This window comes from Alosa pseudoharengus, unplaced genomic scaffold (assembly GCF_046254945.1).
Source record: "Alosa pseudoharengus isolate Yale_2024_CS ecotype anadromous, Long Island Sound unplaced genomic scaffold, YU_APseudo_1.1 YU_APseudo_1.1_scf_19, whole genome shotgun sequence".
NCBI classification, from domain to species: Eukaryota; Metazoa; Chordata; class Actinopteri; order Clupeiformes; family Clupeidae; genus Alosa; species Alosa pseudoharengus.
The window spans coordinates 23513888-23526387 of record NW_027468657.1 but is presented as its reverse complement, the minus strand read 5'-3'; the positions used below and the strand labels follow the sequence as shown (position 1 = coordinate 23526387).

The 12500-nt window shown below is 45.2% G+C and overlaps 1 protein-coding gene across 1 annotated transcript in view; it reads left to right on the top strand.

The window, feature by feature from the left end:
- Positions 1–12500, top strand: part of LOC143133158 (connector enhancer of kinase suppressor of ras 2-like) — a 103498-nt gene that overhangs the window by 51998 nt on the left and 39000 nt on the right. The window contains exons 7-8 of the mRNA XM_076292929.1: positions 548–607; positions 5921–5989. Of these exons, the coding sequence (XP_076149044.1) occupies positions 548–607; positions 5921–5989 (129 nt within the window). The remainder of the gene's footprint in view (positions 1–547; positions 608–5920; positions 5990–12500) is intronic.

The following is a 12500-nucleotide window of genomic DNA, read 5'->3' as shown; positions in this document are numbered from 1 at the left end:
TGATCGGTTTGCTGCTGCCAGCCGCCGAAAGGCAGTGGGGAGAGGGTACATTTATCTCGGCCTATGTGACCACACTGTAATGCACATATACAACTACATTCACACTGTTTATCTGACGGGTCACTGACCTCTCTCTCTTTCGCTCTCTCTATCTCTCTCTCTGCAGCACACGCATTTTCAAATTTACACACAGGCACCGGGCCACGGCCAATCAGATGGGAGGTCCCGCCCTTCTCTATCTGTGATTTGTTTAAACCACGATATTGGCCAAATATGTGTCTGTTATTGAACCAAAGGTAGAGAGTTTCAATGCGGACACGTTTTCCTCTCTCGAATAGCTGATCGCACCGGTGCGACCTCCGATTTTTTTTAGTCGCACTTTTGAAAAATTAGGTCGCATATGCGACCAAATTGGTCGCACTCTGGAGCCCTGTATATTTTTTGGAATGGAATCACTAAAATGTATTTATAATGTGGATGCAGACATGGATCCAATTAAAACAAAAGAATAATCAAAGTTTGGTGTGTGTGTGTGTGTCTGTTTTAGGGGATGTACATCAAGTCGACGTACGACGGGCTACATGTGATCACAGGGACCACAGAAAACGTAAGTGCTTGTGTTCACTCTCCTTCTTCTGGCAGAGTTGGCCCAGCAGGGCTACAAGAGGAAACATTTACCACAGCTCACTCATAAAACATGAGTTTGCCTGTGTGTGTGTGCGTGCGTGTGCGCGTGTGTGTGTGTGTGTGAGTGTGTGTGTGTGTGTGTGCGTGTATATGCATGCAATTGTAAATGTGTATGTGGGTGCACATGCATGCCTATGTGTGTGTGGGTGTGTGTGTGTGTGTGTGAGAGTGTGTTGTGTTGTGCTCATAAAACATTCATAGTTGCCCTGCTTTTGCATGTGACAAACCAACACATGGCGCAGCAACACAACTCAACACCAACTCAACTGCCTAATATGTGTTGTTTGTGTCTGTGTGTGTGTGTCCGTGTGTGCGCTAATGTGTGTATAAGTGACCTATAGATTTAGGAGTCATGGCTGTTGGTTTCTGATTATCTCATCATGTGCCCTCTTTATTTGAGACACTTAGGAGGTCAAAAGATGAGACAAAGATATCATGAGGCTAAGTGTATGTACTGTATGAATGTGTTTGTGCACCTCTGTCTGTTGGTGCGTTTGTGTGTGTGTGTTTGTGTGTGTATGGGTGTGTGTATGATGTGTGTGTTTTGTATTTGTGTATGTGTGTGTGTGTGTGTGTGTGTGTGTGTGTGTGTGTGTGTGTGACTGTGTGTGTCCATGAGTGTATGTGTGTGTCTGTGTGTATGTGTCTGTGTGTCCATGAGTGTGTGTGTGTGTGTGCGTCACACTGAAGCCGAGTCACTGTCGAAAGTGCTGTGTCCGTCTGGCGTGTGTAATGTGCTGTGATGTGACTGGCCGATGTGGCCCGACCTCCTCAGGCGAGGCTGTTTACTGACGGAGCGTCGGGTCACGCTGAGCATGATGGGATGCCACTTTTGGAATGCTCATTTCATCATTACCCAGCCAGCTGCCCCCATGCCCCAGCTTCTGGAACCTTCCAAATGTCTCTAAATCACATCCACTAAGACAAACAAAATCCTGCAAATGACACATTATACGCAACTTTGTAAATTAGGCAGTCAATGTTTATTATGTACAGTATATATCTATATGTTGTTTCATGTTTTAATGAAACCATACCTCATCCTTGATTCCTCATCTGTATGTTTAGAGACCCTTCATATGATAACATACTCCCTCAGTTACTCCATAGTTAATAGGCATGAGGTAGCCACCCAGTTCAGGGTTTAAGGATTTACAGTTTACCCTGTCTAAAGGGCCATTCACACCAAGAACGATAACTATAGCGATAACTATAAAAAAATATTGTTCTCGTTAATATGAATGAAGACGTTCACACATAAACTTTAACGATAACGACATGAAGAATGATTTCGTTGGGGATCACTTTCAGAGCAATTTTGAGAACGATGAAAAGCCAATCGGAACCCATCACATTTTTGCCATCACATTCATCAACACAAGGAGAGACTTTGCTTATCGTTGATCAGTGTGGACGCTTTTATCGTAATGGTTAGAGTTATCGTTATAGTTATCGTTCCTGGTGTGAGCGGCCCTTAAGAACACCATATGTTACATTATGTCCCACGTGATCTTATCCATATCAAAGATTGTTAAGGCGGAGCAAGATATTTCATCAGGAGCCACTTCCGGGAACCCGGATCGCACGAGGAGGGGTCAAAATCCCCCTTTATGCAGAGCAGAGGCAGCGACTGCTCCATTGAAGTCTATGGGCATAGCTCAGAATTTTACCACATATGCTGTCTTGGTTCTATAGAGTTAGGAATGTGAATTTCGGGCACGTTTTCATGATCCTCAAACCCTTCTGAACATTTCAGGTACATTTTTTAGCATTTTTGAGCATTCCAGTCTGGAGAAAATCGACTTTATATCAGGTGTGCGCCGGTTATTTATGCCGCTGCTGTTGGCCGTTTGCAACGTACGCTCATCAATACGTCATCGACATGCCTCTTTATGCAGACAGGATTCGATCCCCATTTCGCGCCCATAGACATGAACTACGACGAAGTATCTTGCTCCGCCTTAACAATCTTTGTCCATATAACACTCAAAGGTCCATGCTATGGCCTCATGCAGGGCCAGGAAGCAACTTGTGGTGTGAATGTAACCAAACAATTGTAAATTGGGTTTGGGAGGTAGACCACTGAGAGCCATCCCAGTCAAGGTGGAGATTTAATTATCATACAGAACAGCATTATGTGGCCAGACCTGTTTGCTTTGAAAGACTGATTCATTTACATTTAGGAGTGTAGGAGGGACTTTGGAACAAGATGTAGGACAAAAGTTTGAGAAGCTCTGGGTTCACTCATTAGGATTGGTGCCCGGAATACGTCCCACGTCCCACGTGCTTCCGTGATTGCTTTTTATTGGAATAAAGATTGAAGCTGCATTAACCAAAGAAACATACTTTTTCCTATGAACGCCTTGTGCTTTTCTTACAAGGGCAGTTCGTTGTGGGTCTCATAGTATGTTTGACCTGTTTATGAAGGTGGTTTGGCAGGAGTCGATAAATATTAAGAGCTAATATCAATCTGTCTGCTTTCTGTAGCATTATGCACTCTGGCGTAGTGCTTCCAACCTACCTGTATCTTCCCCCTAATTATTGTCACTATTTAATGCCTATACTATTTGGGCTAAACATTTCATGACACTTCTACAGTAAGCGGATACCTAGTGAAACACACTTTCTCACTCATAGTGAACTGATGTCGGGCCTGTTAGTGGTTTCATGAAACTCTTCGGGGGTCTGATGTGTGTTTGTTTTGAGGTGTGTGGGTGGTGAATTGTGAGTTATGTGACTAACATGTGGTGCTCTTTAACACCATATGGAGCTCACAGGACCAGCACCACAGAAGCATTAGTCAGAGAGAGATTTGTCTGCAGGTCCAAGGCTACATCAACCGGGCAAAGCCCTTAGACCATTTAACACATCGTCTTATGTGAGACGCCTGCTGCAAAGTCCACACCATGATCTCTCAGAATACTTGGAGAACACAGACACACACACACACACACACACACACACACACACACACACACACAAAGATGCACCCCCTCCCGCACACACACACACACACACACCCAAACACACATGCATAGAAGCACACACATATGCATAGAAGAGAGCACACACACACACACACACACACACACACACACACACACACACACCTCCTCTCAGCCCCCACAGCCTTCTCGGTGGGCCAGCTGGGAGATGGCAGGGTGGGGTGATGGCACACTCCGTGGGCAGGCTGGCTGGCTGGCTGGCTGGCACCTCTCAGACAGAGCCAGCGCCAGGCTATGGAGGAGCGGGTGCGCTGCCAACAGGCACCGTGCGATTAATGCGTGGGCATTATAATGGGACTGGCACAGTGCGGCCAGACGGCCGGCTCAGTGCCATCGCTCATGAGAAGCCATGGGATACGGAGGGGGGGTTGCCACGACGCCCGGCTCTGGAGGAGCTGTCAGCTTCATCTCAGGGACCTGTCACCTCAGGAAGACAATCTAATCATGTCTGTGTGTGTTTGTGTGTGTTTGTGTGTGTGTGTGTGTGTGTGTGTGTGTGTGTGTGTGTGTGTGTTTCACATGGAGTGTGTGTGTGTGTGTTTCACGTGGAGTGTGTGTGTGTGTGTGTTTCACGCGTACATCCTCCTGACCTGCACTGCACTTGCCCGTGTGGTGGCGTGGGTGACAGTAGTGGAGGTGGTGGGTCCACTCTTGTCCATTCTGCCTGAGGAGCGAGCAGCGGATATTAGCACTGCTGAGCTATTTATTCCTCCTCATTGTGTGCATTGTCTCAGTGTCGCTGTGGAGATTAGCCGTGCTAGCTGGCCACCAGCAGGGCCTGTGGTCAGAGATAGGATAGAATGAGAGAGTCCGTCTCTACTCTGAGAGACCAAGCTCATATACTCCTCAGCCATAATTGTGGACCTTTTTAGACAATGCTGAGGTTGTTTCCAGAGGCATCGTTTTCATTAGAAACCAAATAAAGAAACAGAAGAAGCAGAGAACAAGCTTCAGGTGCTGGATGGCCATTACTGGGGCTATTCAATTCAGGGTTCATCTAAAGGTCCCTGCTCTAGTTCTGTCAACACAAACCCATTCAGTTTTACAGGTTTTGTTTTCAGGTCCCTTTCTTTTGTATTTTAAGACTGAATTTGTCACAAAATAATCCCAGATTGCGTCAGGCAAAGAGTAAAAATCAAGTTTTATAAGAATTTAACAATTTATTGAAAGTTTAACATGACCAAGGTGTACAATGTTCTCAGAACCCACTTGACTGTATGTTGATATGAATGCTAATCCTAGCTCTTTGAAGTATTAAACTTCCTTGTAGACAGATTATGGTGAATTATGGAAGTTACACTATTACCAGTGATTGACCGCTGGATGGCTGTGGCATCATCATGCTTGAACGACGCTGACCTTAACGTGAGGGCAGCCGGTGGTCGTGACAGGCCCCTGTCTGCTTGTGTTTCTCATGAGCACATCTCCAGCACTGAACGGAGGAAGGCCCACTGTGCACACTCACTAACCTTGTGGTCTAACCCCCCTGAGGCAGGCACGTTGACCCCCCTCATTGGTTATGAGGCTACTGCCTTCCGTCGCCATGCAACCTTGCAGTTACCTAGGAGACCGAGCGTATTGCCGTCGGACAGGGTGAGAAGGGGAGTGAAAGATGAGTTTAGTCAGAGTAGCATCGGTAGAGGTTCTAAAGCCCCACATCATGGATTATGCATATTACATGCAGAAAGGAGAAATTGATATTAAGGATTTATTTGGCTAATATTAAATTGAGGTCGACGTTAACATCAATAGATACTTTTCTGTTTCACATTTTTTTTCTATTTCAACTAACTTTTTCTATTCTCACTAATTATGACTAATGCATGACAGAACAGGAACGGAATTTTTTAATGAACACAATCAGACACAAACACACACACACACACACACACACACACACACACACACACACACACACACACACACACACACACACACACACTCACACACACACACACACAGATACACAAACAAGCAAACACATACATGTACACATTCTCTACATCAGAATCCAATAGGAACACCAACCACACAGATCCTTTAATTCCTGTTTGGCTGGAGGTGCTCTCTTTAGCCATATAGATCATACAGACCACAGACTGGGGAGATTCCATGCTCACATGTCTGCCTTTGAGTTAACACACGGCAATCAATACATGCTCACTTTCATCCTTTCTCTGCCTCCCTCTCTCTCTCTCTCTCTCTCTCTCTCTCTCTCTCTCCTCCAGTCTCCTGCTGACCAGTGTAAGAAGATCCACGCTGGGGATGAGGTGATTCAGGTCAACCACCAGACTGTGGTGAGTCTTCTCCCCTCATGTACTCCCATTGCCCTGCTCCCGCCGTCCACACACACACACACACACACACACACACACACACACAGAGAGAACCCTGGGAAGCCTGTAAAACTAATTTCAAACACTCCATTATGTGCACTCCTTGTGAAACTCCTTGGTATTTCCCCCTCTCTATGGTGCAGTTTCAAAGAACAATTATGAAGAATTATTGGGGACATTTCTAAGCAATTGTTAGCTCCACATTACAGTCCACTGCTAGTCTCTGGAAAATATTGTTTTTCTCATCAGTTTAGAGCAAAACAATGCCAGTAAAATAAATGATTTAGTGTTTTTTGGATAACACAAAGCCTGCCAGTGGCTTCTCTGATAGCAGTGAAAGGCGGCTGTGAAGATGCTCTCTTTCATACTATGTAATTACACAGTGAGGCGATGAGAGGCCCACTCTATGATCTGTAATACCAGACATGTCTCTAAGCCCATCACCATAATGAGGGATGTCTATGCAATGTAAACATATCAGACAGCTTTCAGTGAGAGATGAAGCGTTTAACTAATATGGGAGCTGTGTGGTTAGCAGCAATTAAGTCACAAGATCTCAGTAATTCCCAAAGTATTCATCCACGTGTGACAGTGTGACAGCTTGACATGTCCATGTTCACCATTTCAAATTGAGAGTCGGATGCTTCATAGAAAAAGAGACTACATGTCTACGGACACCACTTTCACTGCCTCTCAGTCCTTTCAGGGGCCGTTTATACGAGAACGATTGCGAAGGAAGACGACAAAATATTTTATCATAAGTGCCTTTCGTTTACACGGCGACCCCGCCATCGGGGCTTGAAGACGCACAAATCTGAAGACTCCTTCCAGAGTGTAGAGTTTTGAAGACGACCGGGGTTGCGTCTCCGTCTAAACGGCTAATCAGTCCACTGTCACAGTAAAGAACACACAGATTGAGGCAATTAACAGACTTCAAGTTCTTGGCAGAAATTTGAATGCAACCTGCAGTGCTCTGGCTAGTGGATATGCCACTGCTCCTTACTTCAAACGTGTGCACTTAGTTTGCCTAAAGTACCTGGGACCATGTCAGACAGGGGTGTGTTTGTGTGTGTGTGTATGTGTGTGTGTGTTTCTTTTTGTACAGATCATTGCCAGAAGTGTTCCTACCCACATATAAATAGTGTATTTCTATAGAAATCATTATCTTTAACTTAGGCACCACAATGGAAATAAGCCTTTGGGCTTTATTGTGTCATCCCTGACTATTTATGTATTTTAATGTATGACACAGAGTACTGTTTCATGGTTTATATTTAAGTGGTCAAATAAAATCAATCAATCAATCAGCTACAGATACTGTATATAAATCTATAGATATCTGAGCCTTCCTCTCTCTGTCCCCTTCCTCTCTCTGTCTCTAATTCTCTATGACACACACACAGGGCGTCGTTAGGCCTATTTTTGGGGAGGCTGAAGCCTAGATTATCAAAAGACCCCTAAAAAATTATAGTAATATTATGCGTCCAAATTCACACCCATTATTCTCTGTTGAATTGCCCGCGGAGTACTTATCACACATAACTCACACAGATGCCACATGAAAGAGCGGAACCTGAGCTTTCCAATAATATTAGTGGCTAAGTGCTGTGATAAACGGTTTGTGAGAAAAGCGAAAGGATATACATGAAATTTCCATCATATTTCCATTCTGCACACAGTGCTTCATCCATCTCCATCCATATCTCACAAACTCTTAACTCAACACATGGCAAATCATATATCAGAATAAACTGCAGAACTTATATGTATATAGATATATTAGATAGGTGAAATTGCAGCACATATCTACATGGTATCCAACTTTGGGCTGAAATTCTAATGTAATAGCAGCCCAAAATAAGGCTGACAAGCATGATCACATCATATTTTCCCAGATATGTGTAGCCTATACTGTCTTGAAAACGATATAGCTTAGCATATGAAGAGCTCTTTTCCAAAACACTATAAATTGTATATATATACAAGTTATGCTATTTAATTGAGCATTTCAGGAAAACAAAATAAAAAAAACATATGAATGAAAATGCATTACAATGGAGGATATGGCGTTTTGGAACCACACTCTTCATATATAGATGGCTCTTACAATGACCAAGATAAGAGCTTAATTGTAAAATTGCACTGAAAATAGCCCTTTTAAGATGTGATGGAAAGTTTTTGCGCATTACCTACAACCCTGGGGGCTAAGCCCCCCTGTCTTTCAATCTTAGTGACGTCCCACACACACACACACACACACACACACACACACACACACACATCACCCAACTCTCTCCTTCCTTGTCTGACTCAGACACACACAAACCTGTGCACACAGTAGGATCCAGCAGAGAATTGCAGTGCATCACTGCCCCCCCCCACCCCCCCCTCGAGGCTAAAATGAATGCTGGGACTCACAACGGCACACTGCACACCGCCGCTAATTTACCCCCGAGAGAAAAGACCGGCGGCGGCAGCAGCAGAAGCCGCGGTGGGAAGCGGTGGACGAGGAGAACGGAGCGAGGTGTCCGAACTCATTTAAATGCAGATTTCCCCTCAAAAAAAGAGTCTCATTCTGCTCCCGGGCAAGCTCTGCCGCTGATGAGTTTTTTTACCCCCGTTTCTCTTTTGTCTGAGCACGCTCAGTGATGTGCTCTCAGAGATAAGTAGAAGCAGGTGTGTGTGTGTGTGTGTGTGTGTGTGTGTGTGTGTGTGTGTGTGTGTGTGTGTTTGTGTTTTTTCACACCTGCACCCTCATTGTCTGTGCGATGAGAAACAGTCAATATGGTGTCCAACAGCAGTTGACACAATACAAATATCTCAGATAGAAATGACTGTTGGGACAAAATGGGACAAAATGGGTTCAATGTCCCCGTCCAATGTTTGTGTCTGCACAATATAATAGAAATATATCTCACAAACATAGCATGAGCACTGTAAGACAATATACAACATATAGCATAACATCATAACATGCCATATGTGACATGCAACCCATACAGCAGTGTAATCAGTCAGTGAGCTGTTGAGTCAGTTGCAGGAACTTGTAATTTATGGAAAAATACAACACTCTGTACAGTCTCACTTCAACTAGCTGTTCCCAACATAAAACACGCGACATACACACAAACACAACACAACATCAGGCCCCCAAACTAGCTGATAAAAGCGTGTAGAGCTCTGCGTCTCATGAAACTGCATCCTTCCCCCAGCGTTTGCTTCTACATAGCCAGCTCAGTGCAAATTGCTGGTTGTGCTTATTTGCGGTCCTCATCAACAGCAGCAGTAGCCACAACAACAACAACAACAACAACAGAAACCCCACTGCAGAGAAAAAAAAAAAGAAGAATATTTCCGCGATGCCCGCACAAGTGTACAAGAGCTTTCAAAGCGTGATTTGCAAAGCTTCCTCTTTTGTTTTTGGGGACTTATTAAAACACTGCTGGCAGGGACCAGGCAAGAAAAAGAGAGAGAGAGAGAGAGAGAGAGAGAGAGAGAGAGAGAGGGGAATGGAGAGAGGGAGAGAGAGAGGGAGAGAGAGAGAGAGAGAGAGAGAGAGAGAGAGAGAGAGAGAGAGGGGGGGGAATGGAGAGAGGGAGAGGGAGGAAAACGCTGATCACACACATGCACTGCTGGTCTCGGTTGCCCAGTGAAGCTACTCAGGATGTGGAGGAGAGAGGCCCGCAGCCCCCCTGTGCTGCTGGACTCTTACCGTAGTGCTGCAAGAGCTTCTGCTGCTACTGCTGCTGTTGTTGTTTGGTGGGGAGGAGGAGGAGGAAGAAGAGGGTGGCAGCCATTTTACCTAATGGGGCTGCGCCGGTGGGAGACTGACTGCGTCTCAGCACCGTGGAGAGAAGATGATTGATGTCTCTAAGCAGCAGAGGCTCTACTGTGTGTGTGTGTGGGTGTGTGCGTGTGTGTGTGTGTGTGTGTATATGGCTGTTTGTACATGAATGCATATAGCATACATGCGTATACATATGGTGTGTGTGCATGTGTGTTTATATGTGTGCTCATGTATGTGTATGTGTGTTACTGTGTGTGTGTGGTATGTCTGTGTCAAGAGAGTTGACAGCCCATATCATAGCTGCCACAGTCTTAGTTCAGCTCCTCCACCTTAAACACCCATTAGGCCGTCACCACCGTGGTGATTCACCCTCATCTTGTGTCCCAAGGGGAGTGTTGTCCAGCAGAAACACTCCGCCGGGACTTTGATCTCAGAGCCAAGCACACACACACACACACACACACACACACACACACACACACACACACACACACACACACACACACACACACACACACACACACACACACACTGATGTGTGTCCAACTGCCAGGAATCAAAGCACTTGTACTTCCGAGTGTTTTTAGACTCTGCCGTAGCTGCAGCAAGTAGACTGCTTGTGTGGCTGTAGACTGCTGCTGCAGACCGTACTATATGGGAATGGAAATGAGAAAGGGAATGGCAGCCTATTATAGGAAGACAAGCAATGACACTAGTGTTTAGGTTACTCTGGTTATTATGGTCTGTTAAAACTAGGACTTCACCCTAATAGAGTCTGTGTAACTGCAGTGTTTGGCATTATAGCTTGGAGATATATTTAGACCCAGATAGAAAATCAAAGAAATTATCATAGTGCTAGTTGTTTGTAGGTTCTACTCCGAACTTGTGGAAGTTGTTCTTATTAGACCACAGTGTCGACATTGTACTTATATGTCAATCACAGGCCAGCCATGTAAGAACAGAAGAACTCAATGAAGAGCCTGATGGCACGGTGACAGCCATGATGATTATGAATTAAAGCCTTGACAACATTGTTCTCCATATTGGCAATGGAGCCAGAGTCTGTGCAGTAAGTGCTACATGGAACTAAAGCAGGCATAGTACACAGAAAATAATCCAGGTCTGCCCAAAAGTGACCATAATTGGTTATTTTTTGCTATTTTATTTTAGTTCTTACTGTAGCTTCACTTTTGACTGAACACACACAGTGCTATTGTTATTTATACTTATTGGTTGGAGCACATACCCACTGCTCTGTGGTTCATGCCCTTTATGTGCCCTTCCAATGACCCCTGGGTCTGAACTACATTACCCACAATCCACTGCGGCGAAATGTCAATAGGTGCTAGGTCCTGTGTAAAGGCTGTGGGGCCGAAGGGGCTAAGGGTTGTGTGGAGGGCAGCCATCCCTTTTCCACTGGACACACATCACAGCTCACCAGCTTTTCTTGCCTCCTCCTGAACCCAAAGGATATTTGGGCTTGACCTTCATAAGGGTGTGCGTGTGTGTCTGCGTGTGTGTATGTGTGTGTGTGTGTGTGTGTGTGTGTGTGTGATGTGCATGGACATCTGTGTTTGTGGACAGAGAGAGTGACCTCTTGACTGTTCATCAGGTTCTGGGCATGAAGTTCAACAAAGAGGGCAGCTGCTGTCACTGCCACCTCGGACAGCACATGCAACTCCAGCTGCCCTGGACACACACACACACACATACACACACACACACACAGACACACACACACACACACACACACATACACACACACACACACACACACACACACACACACACACACACACACACACACACACAGACACACAAACACACACACATACACACATACACACAACCATTCACACATACATGCACACACACACACACACACACACACACACACACACACACACACACACACATACATGCACACACACACACACACACACACACACACACACACACACACACACACACACACACGCACACTCACATATACATACAGACACGCTGACAGACCCCGGTGGCTGAGTATGTGAGTGTGTTCACTTGTGGGCTCTTGTTGTATCTGATGAGTGGCTTGACCTCTGACCTCTGGTCCCTCCCAGAGGAGAGGAGAGAAGAGGAGACACTCAGGCCAATGCTGCACTGCACTCCCTGTAGTCTGTAGACAGATCAGAGGACAGGAGAGGAGAGGAGAGGAGAGGAGAGGAGGCCTGACTCATGAAGCCTCTGTGCCCTATACAGACAACATACACATCCGCTACAGTGCCATGGTGCTGATTATGGCCTAGTAAGTAAGTAAGTAATAGCACAATGGCCACTCAAAGTGCTTCACACAGACATAGACAAAGACAACACAATTTCTTGAATTTCCCCTGGGGATCAATAAAGTATCTATCTATCTACAACAAAAACGCTCAATATTTAGTCCAAGGGCATTGGGAAGTGATGATTTACCTGGCCTGAACAACACACAACATGGTGGCCTTGAACAGGCTAAGTCTAGCGTTATGCTGTATCTCAAACCACCTACTTGCACACTTCAAATATTTAGTGTAAGTATACAGTGCAGATATTGGGTCAATATTAACCATGGAAAAAAATGGCACTACAGATGTAAGCCCTCAGTGCACACTAGCAAGTCGTGGTGAAATACAGCAATGCTGGTTGTGAGATTTATTTGATATT